The sequence below is a fragment of the Scheffersomyces stipitis genome, chromosome 2 (assembly GCF_000209165.1).
Source record: "Scheffersomyces stipitis CBS 6054 chromosome 2, complete sequence".
Taxonomy (NCBI): domain Eukaryota; kingdom Fungi; phylum Ascomycota; class Pichiomycetes; order Serinales; family Debaryomycetaceae; genus Scheffersomyces; species Scheffersomyces stipitis.
Genome location: NC_009042.1, coordinates 1,838,901 through 1,860,065, shown reverse-complemented (window position 1 = coordinate 1,860,065; position 21,165 = coordinate 1,838,901). Strand labels below are relative to the sequence as shown.

At 41.7% G+C, this 21,165-nt stretch overlaps 7 protein-coding genes across 7 annotated transcripts; 3 read left to right on the top strand and 4 right to left on the bottom strand. All coding sequences in view use genetic code 12, as the record gives it.

Annotated features, from left to right (window-relative positions):
- Nucleotides 1–48: 48 nt before the first annotated feature.
- On the bottom strand, nucleotides 49–1,355 carry THIA (Acetyl-CoA acetyltransferase IA (Peroxisomal acetoacetyl-CoA thiolase) (Thiolase IA); the record flags this gene model as incomplete). The annotated part of the gene is made up of 1 exon (XM_001382546.1): nucleotides 49–1,355. One exon carries the CDS (start codon nucleotides 1,353–1,355, stop codon nucleotides 177–179), a length of 1,179 nt encoding a protein of 392 aa, XP_001382583.1. The 3' UTR covers nucleotides 49–176.
- A 39-nt stretch (nucleotides 1,356–1,394) lies between these two features.
- Nucleotides 1,395–3,752, bottom strand: ALA2 (alanine transaminase (ALAM)). The gene has a single exon (XM_001382545.1). The coding sequence runs from the start codon at nucleotides 3,485–3,487 to the stop codon at nucleotides 1,958–1,960; it is 1,530 nt and encodes a 509-aa protein (XP_001382582.1). The 5' UTR covers nucleotides 3,488–3,752; the 3' UTR covers nucleotides 1,395–1,957.
- A 2,297-nt stretch (nucleotides 3,753–6,049) lies between these two features.
- PICST_67031 (induced under oxygen limitation) lies at nucleotides 6,050–7,021 on the top strand. The gene has a single exon (XM_001383090.1). The coding sequence runs from the start codon at nucleotides 6,259–6,261 to the stop codon at nucleotides 6,742–6,744; it is 486 nt and encodes a 161-aa protein (XP_001383127.2). The 5' UTR covers nucleotides 6,050–6,258; the 3' UTR covers nucleotides 6,745–7,021.
- Nucleotides 7,022–7,539: 518 nt separating this feature from the next.
- URK1 (uridine kinase) lies at nucleotides 7,540–9,078 on the bottom strand (the record flags this gene model as incomplete). The annotated part of the gene is given in 2 exon segments (XM_001382544.1): nucleotides 7,540–7,633; nucleotides 7,649–9,078. 2 exon segments carry the CDS (start codon nucleotides 9,067–9,069, stop codon nucleotides 7,540–7,542), a joined length of 1,515 nt encoding a protein of 504 aa, XP_001382581.2. The 5' UTR covers nucleotides 9,070–9,078.
- A 7,922-nt stretch (nucleotides 9,079–17,000) lies between these two features.
- Nucleotides 17,001–18,770, top strand: PICST_55159 (predicted protein; the record flags this gene model as incomplete). The annotated part of the gene is made up of 4 exons (XM_001383089.1): nucleotides 17,001–17,884; nucleotides 17,936–18,113; nucleotides 18,174–18,569; nucleotides 18,606–18,770. Coding segments are annotated over 4 exons (1,623 nt in total), but the record flags the coding sequence as incomplete, so codon positions are not given.
- A 378-nt stretch (nucleotides 18,771–19,148) lies between these two features.
- PICST_40454 (predicted protein) lies at nucleotides 19,149–19,313 on the top strand (the record flags this gene model as incomplete). The annotated part of the gene is made up of 1 exon (XM_001383088.1): nucleotides 19,149–19,313. The coding sequence occupies one exon, from the start codon at nucleotides 19,149–19,151 to the stop codon at nucleotides 19,311–19,313; it is 165 nt and encodes a 54-aa protein (XP_001383125.1).
- A 370-nt stretch (nucleotides 19,314–19,683) lies between these two features.
- Nucleotides 19,684–20,634, bottom strand: PICST_30061 (predicted protein; the record flags this gene model as incomplete). The annotated part of the gene is made up of 1 exon (XM_001382543.1): nucleotides 19,684–20,634. One exon carries the CDS (start codon nucleotides 20,632–20,634, stop codon nucleotides 19,684–19,686), a length of 951 nt encoding a protein of 316 aa, XP_001382580.2.
- Nucleotides 20,635–21,165: the final 531 nt, after the last annotated feature.

Sequence of the window (21,165 nt, the reverse complement as noted above, 5' to 3'; positions counted from 1 at the left end):
ATCGCTTCGATTAATTGACAGTCAGATAAGACATGATAACCTCTAATGGAAAGAACTTCAAACTTGTATTAACTTTAGTGTTAACTAGCTACAACTTTTCCAAACCATTGTGAAGTAATCTATATAGCAATGATGAGTTCTATGGATGTGGCTAAGTAGACAATAAATTCTATAAATCACAAGGCTTCAATGAGGATCGAAGAAGCTCCACCGCCTCCGTTACATACAGCAGCAACACCCAACTTGGAATTCGTCTTCTCCTGCTTCAATACACTTAACAATGTGACCACAATTCTGGCCCCAGAGCAACCCAATGGATGTCCAATAGCTACAGCACCTCCATAGACGTTCAATTTTTCCAATGGGATATCCAACAATTTGGAGTTGGCAAGTCCAACAACTGAAAATGCTTCATTAAGCTCAAAGTAATCGACATCATTGATCGAAACTCCAGCTCTTTCCAACGTTTTTGGAATGGCCAAACTTGGTGCAATCGTGAAGTCCATAGGAGCTCTAGCGGCCTCACCCCAGCTTCTGATTTTGGCCAATGGTTTGAGTCCATACTTGTTGAGTGCAGCTTCCGAGACAAGGATAAGAGCAGCACCTCCATCATTAAGAGATGGTGAATTACCAGCTGTCACAGTACCATTGTCAATAAAAGCAGATTTCATTGTCTTCAACTTCTCTGGGTTGTACTTAGAGATATCCTCATCTTTGGAGACCGTCTTGGTACCTGCTCTCGTTTTGATTGTAATTGGAGTGATTTCGTTCTCAAACTTTCCCGTCTCATGAGCATTAATAGCTTTGGCGTAACTGCCAATCGCGTATTCATCTTGCTCAGCTCTTGTGATGTTTAAGTCGCTGGCAACTTTTTCTCCAGCATGGCCCATGAGCTTCTGGGAGTAGACGTCCTTAAGCCCGTCATTTTGAATCCCGTCCACAAGCGAAGCGTCTCCGTATCTGACTCCAGATCTGATAGGAGCATAGAATGGGACATTCGACATCGACTCAGAGCCGCCAACTACAACTACATCGGCGGTGTTGGTGAGGATGGTCTGGGCTCCAGAGATAATGGCCTTTAACCCCGAAGCACATACCTTATTAACGGAAGTAGCGACCACGGCTTCTGGCAAACCGGCGGAGAGTGCCACCTGACGAGCTGGGTTTTGTCCCAAGTTAGCCTGGAGAGCAGAGCCAAAGAAAATCTCTTCGACAGCTGAAGCAGGCAAAGAGGGCACTTGTTTAAGTGCTTCGTGCACCGCTTTTGCACCCAAATCTACCGAGCTTAAAGGCGAGAGCGAGCCCTGGAACGAGCCGATGGGAGTCCGGATGGAGGCTACGATATATACAGACATTTTGGTCGGAATCAGCGGAAACTTGGTTTTATCACTCTATGAGATGTAGATATTGTAGATTGAGTATGTATCTAGAAACAGGAATTGGGAATAGATGTAAATATATAGTTAATTGTACTGAGATAAATATGCTATACGACGAGCGGGCAGTCCTCGGACTTCGGATATGTGCTTAGAAGCGGGAAACCGAGGACACAAAAACCCTTCTTTCCGCCAGCTTAACCGCCGGCTAAATGCGATTTGGGTGGGGCACCAGCGAGAGAGAATAGATACGGCTAAATGTTTTTGGCTCCTCGGGAGTCGCTGACTTGTGGAGAAGCTAGAGCGGTGCAAAAATGTGGTTGCTGTGTCTGAAAAAACTAAGAATCCAAATCTGGCAAGATGATCCATTATGATCTTGTGGAAGTAAATCTTATGCAAGAAAATTACGGTCTTAAGGGGAGTCTAGATGAATTTTGAGAGAGTCAAGCGAAAGAGATCAAAAAGAATTTTCAGTCCTTCCCAAATAACCTTACCTGAATTGAATCCAGTAGTACAGTGCAAATAGTGTTTTGTAGACTAGTACACAAACAGTAGACAGCCTCCTCTTACAACACTCTGATTCAAGAAGTGTACTTCTTGACAAACGTCTCGTGGAAAGTCAACCATCTGTCGATCCATTCTTGGCCAGGAGGAAGGAAAGTGGTTCTCAAGTGGAAGGTTCCTGGAACCTGTCCGAAACCGTTACCTGGAACACAGCAGATTCCTGTGGACTCGAGAAGCTCAATACAGTAGATGTCGTCTGGTTGCAAATCCGATTGCTCGGCTCTCATGAAGAGCTTGTGGTACTTTTCTGGTGAAAAGTCCAACGTAGGGAAGATGTACATGGCACCAGTAGGCTTGTTACATTGGATGTCTTCCATTTGCAAGAAGGCACGATACAACATATCAGCTCTGATTTCCAAGTCATTGTGGATAGAGGAGGTTTCAGCATTGTACAATTCGTAAGATGGATCGCCTTCCTGAGGAGGGTTGATCATCAACTCCATCAATGCTTGTCCAGAAACTACTGAACACAAATTGATGGATGCCAACTTGAAAACTATATCTTTAACTTCAGTGCTGAAGCCTACAAGTTCCATATATCCACCTCTTTGACCACACTCGCCGGAAACACCCTTAGAAGTCGAATGCAACGAAGCCAATTGCACATTCTTGTATACTTCTGGTTCCTGTTCAAGTAACTCGTACAAAACCTTCTTCATCGAGAGGAACTTACCCTTGAACACATTCTCCTGGTAAACTTCGTCGGCAATAAGGACTATACCGTGTTCTGCGGCGATGTCAATTAATTCAATAATGTCCTGTTCGGACAAGATTGAGCCTGTAGGGTTGCCCGGGTTAATGACTACAAGTGCCTTGATGTTGACTCCCTTCTGTTTGTTTTCAAGAATGATCTGTCTGATTTGTTCAGGGTTAGTAGACCAGTGGTTGGCTTCGTCCAAAAAGTAACCGATAGGAATTGCATTGTTGAGTGCAATAGTAGCCGTGTACAATGGGTATTGTGGAATTGGGATCAAGAAACCGGAGTTTTCGTCCGATGACAAGATCTGTAACAAGTACGACACGGCTGAAGAGGCTCCCGATGTCAAGAAAATGTTGTTAGGGTTAGCAGCGTAGCCACCGTCTCTTTTTTCGATGAACTTGGCAATCGACTCACGGATGTAAGGAGCACCCTGTGAGTGTGAATAGGCACCAATAGAGCCGATATTCTCTAAGATGACGGCGGCCCTATCCTTGACATCTTGGGGATAGTCAACTGCTTCGGCTAAAGCAGGGTACTGCAAGATGGAAAGGACTTGTCTATACCAAGTTAATGGTCTTTGGTCTAATTGCTGCGGGTTCCCGATGTTGGCATTGATGATTTTGGAAAAGGGCAAGCCGTGCGATTGTGGATTCTTTTTAATGAGATCACGGAGCTCGTCGGCAATAATTGGAATTTTACCACGAACAGCATATTTAGCCTGGACAGTTTGTGGGTTGATGTCTTTGATGGAAAGAGGGGCGGCCGGCTTGAAGGTGGAGTAGGAGACCTTTAATGAGACAAAGAAGCGAGGCTGGCTCTGTTTCATAGTTGTTCTAATGGCTAACATGATGGAAATGAAAAACTAGCTGTGCTGGGGAATATGTTAATTTATATGAAGATAATAAAAGGAAACCCAGAGCTCAAGTGAGAACGATAGACTATTCTGGGGTAGCGGTGACTATTTGACTGGACAAATGGACCAATTCTAATTTTCACAGATAGTGAAAGGTGGGGTATCAGAAAAGATAGTCAAAATTTCTGTCTATAGCCGAAAAGGTCACTGGCGGGAATATCTGGGGTAGAGAAAAACAGGCAACTATTTTACCTTGACGATATGGTTGGAGGACGACACTGAACAATACTTGTCGTGGAAATAGTGCAGGTCTTGTGCTCAATTATATAGTGCTGGAGCTGCGATGAGTGGATGAGACTGGGATTTGTGCGAGCGGCAGTTCGCGGGCGGCTAATCGGTGGGCGACAAGCGCCAACTTCCACAGAATCATAATCCAGTCGGATGCGAGAGAAGTCAAATCACAACTACAAGGCTTAACAATTCTCGGTGTTATTACCAATTTTACAATTAGAGGAGAATGACAGCATTCTGCCGATATGGAAAAATTGAATAATTGAAAAATTTAGATTGTAGCAAGAAAAAATCGTCAGTTTTACTTCTCTGAGAAGTCCCGTATATTGCAGATAATTCTACTCCGCTGACTGATTTGCTCCGAGAAGTGTGATTTTTCTCTTTTGCTTATCAATATAGTGCCTTTCAGAAATTCCAGATTGCCACATGTTTCTGCCTGTTTCTGCTTGGGCGTGAAGCAAGTTTTGTTAATTTGGCTCAATCTCTGTTATCCTTCCACTTAATGTGGGGCATTTGCTAATAGCCAAGGAAGTGTATGTCCGTGCTTCCGCTGATAAAACGGCCATCCTGTAAGGACTTCCAGCTAGACATACAGGAAGTCCAGCTGAGGCCCTAACCGTTCCTACCAGTTGCTGTAGAACCGTTGACAGAACACCAAGCGGCGTTGTCTAATTTCTTTGCGCGGCTTCGTGAAATTCTACAGGGTCGGTCGGAGGTATATCGCCATAGATTGCAAAATTTTCAGTCTTTCAGAGCACACCTATTAGGCAGCCCAATTTCGTATTCTACAGCCATTTGGAAAACTTCCTGGCCTCGTACCATCTTTAGAGCACTTTGCAAGGGTGTGGAATTTCCTTCTGTTATTTTGCGAAAGAGTACTTTCTAATGTCATGTATTTTGCAACTACATGAAAGATTCAGCAAGAGAATCTATATCCCTACATCTTATTCAACGCTCCAGTGTGTCAACTGTGCAAGGTGTTGTTATTTGAATGAAATTCAAGTTGGTAGGGTTTTCTGACTTTCCGCCATGTGAACTTCTTCACAGTCCACTTTCGAAATCTCTTAGAAACTGAGCGTGACAAAGCTGCGAAAATTGCGAGCGCAACTCTCTCTAGTCACGAACGCTAACACCATAAATTTTCTTTCGCTTTCACAATAACTTTGCTTTCACTTCATGCATGTCGAAGTTCACAAGGTTTGAATAATGCGCTCGGCAAGCGTTTTAGTAGACCGTTACCCATCTACGTCATTCAGAATCTCAGTCATGCTTTAAACTATATAGCCCGTCGAGCAACATATAGTGGTCATTAGGCTAGCAGTAATCTCAAACTTGTGACTAAGATCAGGTACACAATGCAAAATGATTTCTTGTTAGACTTCCATATACAATGGAGCTGATTTTCGGTGTCTTTTTCGGGGTTGCAAAAAGTCTTACGACTCTTGCAACTCTACATGAGCAGAATAAACACACGATCTAAGCCGCTGCAAAATAACTAGGCCTGCAGGTCCCCGGCAATTGGTGCATGCAGAATCATGTAGCACGTGACTTAAGTGTAGCAATCCATACTATTAAGCTCTGTCATAGCCCCGACAGATTGGGTGACATCCCGAGTACAAAATAATGTTTATGTTTTGGTAAAGATAATTCGATTCACATACATTCAATAGGGGCTAATTCTGCTTTAAGTGCATAAACACCCATCTTTGAGGGAAAGGGATGGATACGAGAGATTTTGGACTCAGACAAGTGTGGAGAAGGCTAGAACGGCTTATTCAAACATGGAATTACACCAAGATGAGCGGAAACACAGCAAGGGCTGCAGTTGAAATAGGGAGTGTTTTGGAGGGGTATTTGAGGATAAGAGACTCCTAACAGAAGAGCAAACCAATTATTATGGAATAGAGAAGAGGAGAGCGGTTAATAGCATAAAGGAAGAGGAAGTGTGTGCTGACCAGAGTACCTCCACATTCACAATTGTTCCTAGCACATAGTACATCTGGAAACAATGGGCACGGTCTAATAATAAAATATTATTTGTGTCCTCATCGTGCATCGGTGCTGCGGCATGGGCGCAAATTCCTGATTTAGTTAGATCGGCTTACCTAGACCTTATCATTCTATCCTCATCATCCCATTATTCTCCGTCAACACATTTGATGGGAAAGAATAAATACGATTGGGATCCCATCGCTACTATAAAAATTAGACATCTCGCCTAACTTTCTTATAGAAGTGAAATACAACGATCTACCACAAGCGCTGATCTGAAGTACATTACCGCACAGACATTTGAATTGCATTCGTTCTTATCATTCTTCTGATAACTTAAGGTACTGCTCTGGAAGAGACCATTGCAATATCTTTTCACAGCTGGTATTAATGATTCGATAATACCACCCACAACAAGAAGGTCCAATATCTGGAAGCACAACACTAACAGTACACATTACGTACCCCTGTACCCCTTGAAAATGGCTAGTCGTCAAAGAAAGTGCTCGTTAGCCATCGAGTCTCCTGACTCTACAAGCTCAAACAACCCTCTCAATGCATTTCTTGTCTACCAGGAAAGCTCTAACGAGCTGGCTATTGCCGACTCGACAGACCTGGTTCATCTCATGAAGTCACACTCCTGGCCCAACTTAAACAATGAAGACTTTGTCGTCACCAACAGAAGAGTATCGCTCTGCGATCTCAACAACTTTAACGACGAGTTGCAGCATTTAACCAGACGTAACTCAACTAACAGTGCACAAGCTCCTACGCATCTCGCACAATCTACACTGAACCTTCTTGAGGATCTGGTCGAAAGCCCCTTTGGTGATTTCTACTCTTACTCGTTCGAACCCAGGACTATAACAACACCTAGAGCAAGAAAGAAGAGTGACACCAGCTGTAGAAACCACTTTCGTCGTAACTCCATAGCCTTGAAGTTCGAGAACCCCAAGGTCATAGACTAAACAGCTTGCTGCGGCAGCTGGTCCATATTTGCATATACTTACTGGTCTTGGTTGGAATTCTACGGTTATTTTAATCCTACAAATAATAATATCCTACTTTGATAGTCATATTTGTTACGACTATTTCATTTCTCTTTGAGACTAGGACACCTAGTTCAGATGGTTATGCTGTGGAATTTGCATACCTCATATATAATTTATAGTATTCCATAGCTAAGGAAGTTGATAGAGTCTAGGAATGACGATGCTATTTTGAATGAATATATGTTTTCACATTAAACAACTTTGATTAATCTCTTCAATATGAAATATAGATATAGCTCTGTCTTCCCTTTTACATTCAGCTACATGAAAATGAATTAATTTGCAGGGTAATGCGGAGAAAGAAAAGGAGAATAAAATATTCAAAAACGTCCATTTTGGGACCTCCTTTTGTGACCCTTCACACCTTTCTGAAGAATCCTGTTTCGGCATAATTATAACGTACCTCCATTGTTGATCTGATTATAAAGAATATCCTGGTATGAGGATATGAAATCGGGATATAATCCATAATTCTCCGCTGCAAAATGCACGTACAGAAATCTACATGCACAAGAATTTTTTCGCAGCCATATATTCTTCTGCAAAAATGATTATAGCATATTTTGTATAGCAATGTTGGTTTGCTTCTATTTTTACATTATTAAACACTTGTTCTCTATTAAACACAGTTCTACAACATCATGCAGTTTTTCACTTGAAGTTCAATCCACGAGAGACTGGCCCCGTTTATGTATGTGTATTCATCATTCATCAGTCCGTGCCAAAGTACAAACTGTCTATAAATCTATTTCTAAAATGCCAGTCGCTATCCTTAAACATTTCCTCATTGTACCATTTCTTTTCACTACCGTCGATAGACGACAATTTACCAACTGCAATGTTGACCTTGGGGAAAACGTTAACGATACGACGCAATCCTATCTCTGTGGAAAGATACGAACATAAGATGATATCCTCTTCGTTCACCTTGTGGTCAATTAATACCTGGATAGCCATGATGGACGCAGCTCCACTAATGATCTGGGAGTCAAACAACAAGATCTTCTTTCCTCCGCTCATTTCCTTTGACAAGGAGTCAAAATGCAATTGTGGTTCACCAGTTCTAGAGTCACTTTGAATCAAAAGCTTTCCGATGCTGATTTCTGGAAAAGTCCTTTTGATCGAAGACATAAAGCAATCTCCCGAACGGATAATATTAACTGCCATGATCTCGTTAACCATTCTCAAGCCGTTGAAGTTGTCGTTAATGCGCACAGGCTCATAGTCTGTAACCAACTCTAATGCTAACTCTATAATAAGTGCACTGATACGGTTAAAATAAAAGATGAAATCTGACCTCTCAGTATTGACGTCAAAGAGTAAAGAGTTGATTCCTTTCGTCTGGTTATTTGCCGGTAAAACCTTAATGTTGTATTTGGACACATCGAAGTTGATATTAACACCCAACTCCTTCAAGTACTTCAAATGCGCTGAACTTTTAAGTGCTAGTTGGATCTGAATATGTTTTATCATCAAGTTGATGGCAATCAGATTGTCCAAGCCTCGTGGAATCACTAAGTCGGCGTTGTTCATAGTCGGGTTGACGTGTTTGACGGCGTTAGGTTTGACAAACGTCTCCCATTGTTTGATGGCACCTGCCAAGTCACGACCACGATACAAGATGTCTCTGGTCAATCTTCGAGACAAACAGATATCCAAGTCCGTGTCGACGTAAATCTTCAAGTCCATCAAGTCAAGCAATCTCTGGTCATACAAGGCATAAATACCTTCAATAATGATCACATTGGCTCCGTAGATGGTCGTAGACTTATTGGTACGATTATGGTGCTGGAACGAGTACACCGGAATTTGTGTTTTCTCACCGCTTTTCAAAGATTTCACCGTTTTCACTAACAAATCCAAATCCAAAGAGGCTGGGGTATCAAAATCAAAATTGTTGTTGAAGGCTTGCTTTCTTTCTTCTTCGTTCAAAGGATTGTAGAAGTTATCAAACGAAAGCAAAATCGTCCATGGTTGGTTCAATTCCTGGATAACTTTCTGCGAAATGGAGGTTTTTCCAGATCCAGAGTTCCCTGCGACTCCAATGATATACGGTTCTGTCCAAGGAGGAAGATAAGAAGCTCTGGGTGTATCCAGATCGTGATGCAAAGATCCTACTGGAGTCATGATAGCAGACTCGGTGGGTAATGTTTCTGACGACATGAAAAATGATGTCGACTCGTCGCTGTCTGGCGCAATTCGGCTGAACCGACGTGGCCTAGGCTCTTCCAACGAAGTCATTTCGGTCCACAATTAAAGAAAGATGTATAAAGCTGAAGATTAGTTTCAAAGATTCTATAAAATTTCAATATTTTTAGTTCAGAGATGAAGACTGATGAAAAATGGGGTATATACAGTCCTAGAATTTAGATCTATGTATATGGCGCTTTTCTGACGTTTATTTTTACTTCAAGTATAACAAGAGAAGTTAGTAAAGTCATATATGATTCAAATAGAAGATTATTAATGGAAGCTTTTTGTAGAGTCTCCAATCTCTGTCTATAAATCCAGCCTGTCCATCATCTCTCTGGGTCTGTATAGGTTCAGTAAGAGATGTATATCACGTGTTTGTGCACGCGACTTTCTAGGATGAGCTGCTATAAGCATACTCGATATAGAAATTCTGCAAACTAATTTACACTCTAGCAATTAGATTAGGATGCTGGAGAATGTTCTTGTTGGACGAGGAAAGCGTAGACGGAGATTCAGCGATTCGGGAGAAGAAAATTCAAGTTTTGCTGAAGTAAAGGTGGATGAAAAGAAAGAAGATCTTGCCCAGCCTTCTGAAAGAGATGAAATTAAGACTGTAGAAATACCGTGTCAAAGTAATCAAACTGATACTAAGAGCGTATCGTCCATACCGAGTGAACCACTGAAGTACAGGCAAAATGTTTCCTCGAAGAGGGAGTACCATAAACAGAGAAAGTTGGCTAAGCTAGAAGAAATTAAACGTGAGATAGATGAGTTGGAAGAACGATATGATACGCTTAATTCACACGAGCTTAAAGAATATGAAAGAAAAAGAAGAGTATATAATGGAATCAAGAGTTCATTGGAAGGAGACGCAGATCTACAGACTTACAGTTTGCCAGATTCGAGTGAAAACAGTAAGCAGCTGAAGTACGATCTACTCCACAAGACTGGGTATAAGGACGACAGAGGATTCCAGTCCAAAAGACAGCTAAATGACCAATGGGAACTAGAACAGCTCAGTAAAGCTAAGCAGATCTCCACTGCAAATACAGACAAGATCAATTTACCGGGACTGGAGAACTACGAGTTTGTATTTGACGAATCTCAGTTTGTGACTTTTGATCAGGAAGACAGATTGAATGGCGATGAAGAGCCAGAACCAGTAGATGTGGCTGAAAAGTCTGCGAAGAAGGTGACTATGGAAGAAATTAGAAAATCCTTGCCAGTATATAAGTTTCGTGAAGAGTTTCTTAATGCTGTGCAAGAATCGCCAGTTTTGATTGTAGTTGGAGAAACTGGTTCCGGTAAAACGACTCAATTGCCTCAGTATTTAAATGAAGCTGGATATTCCAAAAACGGGACCCAGATAATTGCATGTACTCAACCACGTCGAGTGGCAGCAACTTCTGTAGCAACCCGTGTAGCTGATGAAATGGATGTAAAATTAGGCGAGGAAGTGGGGTATACAATTAGATTTGAAAATAAGTCCAGCAAGAACACTGTGATAAAGTATTTAACTGACGGTATGTTGCTCAGGGAATTCCTCAACGACTCCAGCTTATCTAATTACGGAGCCATTATGATTGACGAAGCTCACGAAAGAACGATATCTACAGAAATACTTCTCAGTTTACTAAAGGACGTCGTAAAAAGTAGACCTGACTTCAGATTGATTATTGCCTCTGCTACGATTAATGCTACGAAATTTTCGGAGTTCTTCAATAATGCTCCTATTTTGAATATTCCCGGAAGACGATTTCCAGTCAACATACATTACACTAAATCTCCCGAAGCAAACTTCATTCAGGCTGCTATAACTACGATCTTTCAAATCCATTTGACTCAGCCATTGCCAGGTGATATCTTAGTCTTCTTGACTGGTCAGGAGGAAATTGAGACCATGGAGTCGAGTTTAAACGACGCTGTAGCTAAGTTGGGATCTCTGATCCAGCCGCTTCAAATTTGCTCTATCTATGCCAATTTGCCGCAAGAGTTGCAATCCAAAATTTTTGAGCCCACACCGCCCAACAGTAGAAAAGTGGTACTAGCCACGAATATTGCCGAAACATCCATCACCATCGACGGTATTGCTTATGTTATAGACCCTGGCTATGTCAAGCAAAATGTGTATAATTCTGTCACAGGTATGGAGAGTTTGGTTGTCGTTCCATGTTCCAGAGCTTCTGCAGACCAACGTGCGGGCAGGGCTGGAAGAATTGGGCCAGGAAAATGTTTTAGATTATATACCAAATGGTCGTTCTATAATGAATTGGAACTAAATCCTGTTCCAGAGATTTTGAGAGTGAATTTGACGTCGGTAATTCTACTCTTGCTATCGTTGGGTATTAATGATTTGATCAACTTTGACCTCATGGACAAACCCAGTACTGACGCTATTATTAAGGCTATTGAGCTCTTGTATGCCTTGGGAGCTTTGAACTCAAAGGGTCATTTGACAAAAGTCGGGCGTAAAATGAGCGAGTTTCCTCTAGATCCCATGTTTACCAAGTGCATTTTATCCAGTTCGAAATTCGGATGCAGCGAAGAAATTCTTACCATCATGTCTATGTTGGCGGAATCAAGCACCTTGTTCTATCGTCCAAAGGACAAACGTGAACAGGCAGACAGAAAGCGAGAATCCTTTAATCACGAATTGGGCGACCACTTCTCGTTGTTGAAAGTGTGGGAAGACTGGAAAGCAACTGGTTTTTCAAACCTATGGTGTGAGGATAATTTTATTCAGTACAAAACCCTTAAGAGGGCTAAAAATGTCAGAGAACAACTCTCCAGATTGAGCCAGAGAGTTGGGGTAATTGAAGACAGTTCCAAAGCTACCGAGACGCCACCACTCATGATCCAGAAAGCGCTTGTTTCTGGATTTTTCCCGAACATAGTCAGATTGTCTCGAATGGGAGAATCGTACAGAAAATTGAAACAGAACCATCCATGTTTCATTCATCCTTCTTCTTCCTTGTATCCGATCAAACCTCCTCCCAAGATGTTGTTGTATCATGAATTGGTACTAACCAGCAAGGAATTCATGAGAAATTGTATGATTGTAGACGACAAACTAGTGAAGGAGTTTGCTTCCCATTACTACAGCATTAAGGATATGGAATCGGCACTTGGTCAGAAGCCTAGGTAGATATAGTACAGTACAAAATAGTATAAATATTGGGTATACAGCCCATAGACACAGAACCGTTGGCAAAAGAACAATAATTTTGCAGCGTCATAATAATAATATCAATAATAAATTAATAAATTAATATGTAGGCAAATGGGTGCAAAATGACTAGACGCTTGAAAAAATGCGGTTATGGGCTGAACATTCTACATAGTGAGGATGAAGAGGAACCAAGGTGTGTGGATGGAGTATATCAGCTATACTGGAATTGTCTACTGTTGACTTAGCGACGGTCGTAGTTAATTGGGCAATATAATTGTATGAAAAGGAATGTGCCCTCTTAAATATTAACTACTCTCTACTGTATAATGTCAATGTACAATGCCCTATTAGATCATGATAATGATATAATGATATCTGTGTTATACACGATCTGTTATCGGCTCATAGAAACGAAAGAATGGCAATATGTGCTGGATAAACACGAAATCAATAGAGGTGATTTCAGATATCTGCAATCGCGAAATTAACAACCCTCTATTGTTCTACTCTGATGGGGCCACACAATTACATAACTGAATTTATATGACATTGGACGCTTCAACTTAGTTCGAAGGGGTGGTCTAGAAACAGAAGCCAAGTGAATGCATGTAGTTGGGAATTTGTGAACAATTGCACCCGTTATGAAATATGAACCGTGAACCTGAACCAGAACACGGTTCAGTGTGATAAGAAAAGCTAGGCTGATCTATCGCGAATTCATTGCAGTTTATTGCTGGCTACCTCATTGTTGCAGCTTCGTGTATGCTGCTTAAGCTTTAGCACAACATAAAGCAACGGCGCAGCAATCTAAATATACATATACATAACTAACAATACAACAAACGCTGCTTCGACGCGGGATCTCCACCACCACCATAATTACAAAGGCTGTAGCAATATTAAGTCTGTAAGGCGGAGACGCGTGGTTCCCGTTTCGGCTGTTGCTTCACTATTCTAGTCGGTCCAAACTTCATTACATGAGGCAGGCGGTGTTTTGCAGCCGAATCTCATCGTTAGCTTAGCTTGTAATTAGCTGCACTGCAATAATAGGCGCTGGGACGAGGCCAACTGATTTCGCAACCGCGTTTGGAGTCAGCGGCTAAACGCTGCAACAAACTTTAATGAATAATTGCCAAAAAATAACAGTTACCGAAAGCGTCCTTCTTCCGTTGGCTGGCGGTAATCCTCCAGTACTCTGCTCGACACCACACTGCTACTCCGTGTCTCTGAAACGCTGCCGTGCTATATTCTTAAGATGGGCTAATGTATGGTGATGCTACCCTGGTCCCCCATCCATCCCCGGATATTTGCCATTCCGGTCACCTCCTTGTTTCAGCCATGAATCTAGACCAGACAACCTATTCTGACACGAGTGAAAAAGGCAGGAAGGGGTTGATTATTTTTCGTGTCGCGCGTTTCAGACGTGAAGTGTCAATGTAAACAAGGACATCACCTGCAGACCCTTCGGGGAATGCACCAGTCAACAGATTCACGTGACAACAGTTCTGTCTTAGTTGCCCGTGCTAAGAGAGCGAGAGGTCGTTGGAGCCGGACTGGACGCCCAACGGAGACAGATGGTGAGATGGACACCATCCTATGGCCCAGCGCCAGTCAGCCAGTTGCAACAACCAGGCGAAGACTCAAGGAGGTTAGCCAGACAATGAATGCAAAAAAACTTCCCATCTTGTAATTAATTAGGAAATGTATGCCGAAACTTTGCGTATTTAGCATTGAGTCCGCATCGAGGCAATAATAATACATGCGCCAAAAAATCACCGCACAAAAAAATAAATCCAGTGCTAAAAAAAATTGAGCCTCTCTATCAAGCTCGAGTCCTCACACTATTCTTGCCATAATAAACCATAATAAACCCATAATTTGCTACGTTAATAATTGTCAGGATTTGGGTCTGAGATTTTGTTAATCTTTTCCTTTTCATTCACCTCTACTTTTGCTTTTAGCTTAGATACCATTACAACCGCTTTGGCACCACCCTTCCTAGCGCTATCCACCCAGCTTGTTCCTCTTGTCGTCGATTACGACATTCTTTTTTTCAGGCTGTGTATCGCATCTGCAAGAATTTTCACCCTCGCTAGAAAAGTCTGAAGACTCTGACTTTCTCCTGTGACCCGTCACAAACTGTTGATAGCCCGTGTTGCCAGCTCTTGTTACCAGAGACCGTATCTGATTGTGCTGATAGTCCACTTCTTCTGAAAAGCTGATATCGTTACCGTTTGAGTTTCTTGTTAATCGTGCTGTCACTCGTTTGGTATTATTTGAGATTATTTGATACACCAGTTCGATATTTTATTGATATTGGCATTAATCTTGACTTTGATTTGTTGTTTGACATTTAGTATCTAACACTTGTTAACCACCTCTGTGTCATCCAGTCTTTCCACTTGGCAGTTGCAAAACTCCACACTATTCAAGCTCATATAACACATCACTATGAAAGTGTCCCATCTTGTTTCACTTGCTGTGGTGATATCTCCCGCTTATGCTGCTGCTATTTTTGGTTGCTTCTCGTCGATATCAGGCTCGAGCCAGGGGAGTTCCGACTTCCAGTCGTCGTTGCATTGTCTGGAAGCCTGTCCTAACTCTCCGTACGTTGCCGTCATTCAAAAAAATTGCTTCTGTTTGAGTTCTAAACCAACCGCAAATTCAATATCGCAGTCCAGCTGTAGCGTTCCCTGTCCTGGCTTTCCCGATGAGACTTGTGGTGGAGCCTCAAACGTCTACAGTGTCTATTTGAATGCCAACTTCAATGGTGCTGATGCTGAATCAGAATCACCCTCCATCTCGTCTTCGTCTTCGCTGACATCGTCTTCGCTGACATCGTCTTCTCAAACGTCGTCTTCTACACAGTCAACGTCGTCAAATCAATCTCCTACGGAGGCTCCAGCCACGACAGATGGCCCAAGTTCAACTTCTGAAGACCAAGACGGAACGAGTACTACTCACAAAGTCATAACACAAACCTCTAACGATGGTGGTTCTCTCGTGTACGTTACCGTCACTGCTTCTGATAATAGTAGTCCTACCGATAGTAGTGACTCCAATAAGAAATCTGGTCTGGACGATCTGGACAGTAGTCTGAACAAGAAAAAGTCTAATATTGGCCCCATTGTCGGAGGAGCTGTAGGCGGAATTGTAGGTGCCGCTCTTTTAGCTGCACTTGCATTTTTCCTCATTAGAAGAAGGTACTCTGATACTGAAGAAGAAGACGAAGAAGAATTCTACGACAAACCATCGTCTGGTTTGGGATCCAGAAAGGGAACCAACAAGGGTTCAAAGAGGTTCCAGTCTTCGCCTTTGGATATGCCTATGACGAATCCATTTGACCATCCAAATGACGACTTAGTGGGTGCACCACCTTCATTAAACACAGACCCTAGACTCAATCCTGTCATGATGGGTAGACGTAGGTTGTCCGAAGCTACCATTGCTGACGATACAGACTATTCACGAAAGATCCTACAAATCGCCAATCCTGATGCGTAGTCTTTTTTTTAAATGAGTCTATTTCTCATTGAAGATTTAGATCTCGTTATCATGAATCCACTAATGCCCCAATCATGACACTCAAACTATCTGGACTTCTGGATGTTAACAAAACTATCTGGATGTCAAGATGTTAAACAAAACCCGTCTATCATGTGAGCTCTGCTCCGTCTTCATTTCTTATCAGCACATGCCCGGTTTCAGCGTTGCTGGAGTATTTATAGTCTACGGATTGCTGTATTATCTGTTCTTTGTTAGTTATTTATAAATGAAAGGTTCATTTGAGAACGTAGACGAAAACCGTATGATTTAGAAAGAGCAACTGAATGAGAAAGTATGTGCACCTATCGAATGCTAGAAGAAATGTGAATAGGATTGAATAGTGGCCCAACATGAATGATGGACTATGAACAGAATTCTTCTCCAGTTTTGATACAGAGTGATTATCACAACCGTTGGCTCTCCCCTAAAGATGCTCAAATGTGGTCATTGGCATAGAGAGGCTGGCACAGATGTTTTGTCATCCAGCAGTCTTTACATAATGCTGTACTCTCTCATTCCACAATCCTTCATTCCATGCTCATTTCGTACTGTCTATTTCGCGATCTCACAATCTCGTATAAGCTTAACTTGAGAACTCAAACAGCCACTATCTCTACAACTATATCCACTACTATTACTAATATATACTAGCACATCTACTAATATAAACTGCTGCCTCTGCTTCTGTATCTATCTTTTACTTTCTGTCTGTACTGACAAAACTCCGCTGCTCCCGTCTTGCTCCGGTCTTCTATGCATCCGCTTGCTCAAAAGTCAACTGTTTTTCAGACAGCCACTACCAGATTTTCACTTGCATTTCCTCCCACATTATTTCACCTTGAATTTAATATTAGCTCACGTTGTTCTTCATCTCCATCGATCAGCCGTCTCTACCCACACGATACATCACAGCGACCTTTCTTCAATCGCATCGATCAATTCACAGCATCGATCCCCAATTGGCCGCTTCGCATTCTCAATCTCATTCTCAATTTCTTAACCTTTAAGCACTCATTGAATCCTCTCAGGTATTCTTCAAATAAATCTCATCTAATTTCTACTGGTTTCGTCCCAAAACATAAATTACATACAATTGCCACCATCTAAACACCTGTCGTCTACTATTGTGTCATTTGTGTAACATTTTCTTCTGCTTACATATCATATCTATACGTCCATAATGACAAATCACATCGCTTCGCTCAACAACTCCAGGCCATCCACGCCAATCGTTGGGTCGTCTGGTTCCGGCGACTCCACCAAAGCGATCCCCAACTACGAAAAACCGCTTTACGAAAGATTCGCTTCTATCTACCACACTTTGTTGGATCTCAAGAACAACCGTAACAAATACATCAACTCCAAACAGGTGTACCATATCTACGAGCTGTTTCTCGACTTGCTCCACGAATTGAAGATCACGCGTAAGGACGAAGAACTCAAGGGCATGACATTGAACTTGCCCAACGCTAACGACTTGTTGATCGATGACATCTGGCAGTTGGTGTCACTCTGTTTCGTCACATGTGGCTTGATCAAGTTTGCCCCAGCCACCTATTCGTCTTTGTCTACTGTCAGCAAGTTGTTGGACCACTTGAGAGGTTGTCAGGTTTACACATTGGATGACTTGCAGCCAATCAAAAGTCGTTTGGATGAAGTGAAGAGTATCATCGATAACAACAACGATGATGACGATGAAGACGATGAAGGAAATTCGCAAAAGAACATACACAAGATCGAAGAGAACTTGTTATTGAGAAACAAGTTGAACAAGTGTGAAGCGTTGTACCGTGAGTTGGAGGCCAACTTTAACAACATTCCTCTTGATTTGGAGCAGACTTACAACGAATTGATTTCTATGAGAAAGACCATATTGAACTACTTGACCAACTATGACGACAACGAAGTTGGCCCTGGTTCATCCAGCTCTCGTTACAACAAGATTGTAGCCAAAGTCAATCAGTTCAAGTTGAAACTAAAGGAAATTGAATCAACGAGAGACCCCGTAGATGGCAAGTTCCACAGTAAAGAAATCAGCGATTTCGATGACAATAAATTGAACTCAGCGCAGGCTGTTCTCAATGGTTTAATTGATGACTGCAACAATTTGTTAAGCGACTTGTTGATCCAAAATGACACGGGCAATTTGTCTGTTTTGCTTGAGACGTCATTAGACTTAAAAGACGATGAAACAACAAGAGGACTCAAAAACATCAACAAACGATTCGGTGCCTTGTACCATCAGCTTCTTGATCTCAAGGTAACTTTGGAAAACTTGTTGGTCACTAGAAGATGGACCATGAGAGAGACGGATTTGTACACGTACCAGAAATCGCTTAAGAGCATCGACGACGAGAGAATAGCGTTGAACGATCAAGTCTCAAAGCTTCCTCGTGAAGAGGCTGCTACTTCTACGATTCGTACAAATATCAATCAGCATTTGCGTAAGAACCACATCCTCATATTGTATCTTTTGAGAAGATGCTATGCCTTGATCTACAAGCTTTTGGAAAGTTCTGAGCCTGTCAGTGAATCGTTGCAGCCGATCCATAACCAGCTCTCTACTGTTAGAAAGTGTTTATTAGAAATCAAGAGAGTAGATGGCTTGAACAACCTCAGAGAGTTGTACCCATTCCAGTTCAAATTGGCATCGTTAGACAATTTGAGAAGCGATGGTAAGTTTATCATCAACAACACCATTCCTGAAGGACAAGGGACGTTGAACGCGTTACTTGCTGAGTGTTTTGATATCATCTACGAACTCAAGATAGAGTTAGAGGAAAAGGAGGACAATGAAGACATCGAAGAAGATGATCCCGCTGCTGTCTCGAAAGTGTCGCACATAATGTCGGACAACAACTTGCTGGAGATGACAGATGACGAAGACATTCAATCAGACGATGAAGTTGAGTTGAAGAGAAAGAGATTCATGGGCTTCAACGAGGCTGATTACGACCAGGAATCCGAGTCTGCTTTTGACGATGACGATTACAGCTTGAGCGAGTCAGAGTTCGAGGGTAACGACTACTACTGATGACGTTGCAATTTTTATTATGAATGTATATAGTGGTTCTTATGTTGATGAGGTTTACAAGTTAAGTTAGTTTTCTGAATAAATGAAACTAGAAAAGAGTGTAGAGCTTGAGCACCCTATAGCTCTATCTATGAGTAGTTCATATGAGTTCTTTGATTATTCCCAACTTCACCTCTATGGCTTTTATTAGTTCGCAGCCATTTTCACGTGATGATGCCCTTATCAAAAATATCACCAGGATTCACAATAACCGTACATTCCTAGTCACTTCATCCAGTGGAAGTATTGACTCCACTGCTATCAAAGTACTCTCCCAAAGTGGATATCCGGACGCTTCGATCTATCGAATTGCAAGTACTGCAGTCGTATCGAGTCACGATGGCATCTGGCTCCAGCGCATTGAATTACCAGGAGCAGTTGAGAAGACAAACCATCATGAACTCTATGGAGAATAAAGACTTTTTGCTCATTGTCGCCAGCCAGCAGAAGAAATCGGTTCAGCAGGTGAAGTACGAGCTCATGTTAAAGTTGGTAGAGGGATAATGTAAGGAATAATCATATAAGGTGTAAATAGCCAATTTGGAACGTGAATATAATGAAGTGAATATAATGAAGTGTATGAAAGCAGACAAGTCTCTTTAGCTTGAGCAAATGCCAAAGAGGATCTAATTGTAGGGATAGTAAGTTAATTGAATATGTATTATGGGGGTGCAATACAATCCAATGAAGGATTGTAGTTTCTTCTTATTCAAGTCAATTGTGCTCTAATAGTACTAATTGTGTGATTCTTATTCTTCTGTTCAATACACAATAGAATAGAATATAATAGTATTCATACAATGTATAGCTAGAATTACAATATGTATTATATCTAATAGTTACAGTATGGTACAATGATAATTTACAATGCTATTTAGCGAAACCTGGGTCTGGCAGCCAAGGTGCTCTTGCCCGGTTGACGTTTTGAAATAGCTCCGCTTCTACTCAGAGTTGTGCTACTTGTATGCTTCGTGGTGTTACTGGAGTCAAATAAACCTCTCATATATCGAGGTGGCTGGTCCAAGTTTGGTCCAGTTGTTCTTTTCGTAGAAGTCACTGTGATCTCTGGAGAAGTGCTCCGATTGGCTGTCTTGGCGGGTTGAGGTATTCTCGAAAAACGTGAGTTCCGAAGTCTTGAAGGTGCATTAGCTGTTGGATTCACACCGGCAGTGGAAGGATTTGCTACAAAAGATCCTTCAGTAGATGCATACGAGTCTTCGTCATTGACACGTCCACGTTGCAAAGTAGACGGAACTCTAGGAGCCCTTGTCCCTCTGTACGCTCTACTTGAAGATTGAAATTGTGATTGTTGTAAATTTGCCTTTGGTTGACTTTGTGATAGTTGAGGTCTTTTAAGCGGTTCTGGCTTTGATATTTCTACAAGTTTCTTCTTCAACAGTTCATTTTCTTCCTTGGCTTGGCTAACACGGGTGTTCAATTCCCGTATAGTCTTGTCTATCTCATTTCGTTTCTGAAGTCGCTCCCACGCCTGACGAGTTGGACATCCAGGAAAATCTACGCACCACATCGTCATGGAAATCCCATAGAGAAAACTAGCAAAAGGTTCATTGAATTGATTGGAAATGGCATCGTGAATCAGCAGCAAGTTGTTCATATTAGCGTCCAATTCTTCAAGTGAATCAGACAATCGCTCAAACTTTTCAGTGTTAGCTGCAGACTCTAGTGGCATCTGATTGACGTCTACAGGATAGTGGATCTTGGGTGATTGACTCAAAAGATACGCACCAGACGACCGACGCAGCTGCCGGCGACTGCTGCGTCTCAGATTCATGTTGGGAGTCACAGGACGCGACGAAGACGACATGATGAAGAAGTAAAGGAGGAGAAAGCGAAAGAATGGACGAATAGTAAGATGAAGAGAGTTTTCTGCATTTCCCTAGAATCGATTTATAGACATTTAAATGTTTTTGTTTTTGAAAATATGTGTGCAGGATAGTTTTGTGGTAAATCAACGCATACAGGACTCTCTCGATCTGATCAATATATGCAACCCGGCTGCAAAATCAAGCAAATCACCAGAAAGAAGGCAATATGCTGAACTTGCCGAAGTTGTCCACCAGAAAGCAGCAGTTGGAGAGAGTTTTGTACTAGAAGGAATTTATTTATAGATTTTGATTAGAATATGAAGTTGTTTCAATTCTTGTACAAATCTATTTCTTGTTTTGCCGTTAAAGGTTTGAAATACTCTCTCTACATTGCAAGATCTCAAACTCAAACATTTTCGAAATAAAAAAAACAATCCTCATGGGATTGAAGAGGTTATGTTTTAGTTGGTTTGCTTTGTTATGAATAAAGAAGTTGAATTCTTTTAATTTTTGTGAATTATCAACCAAAA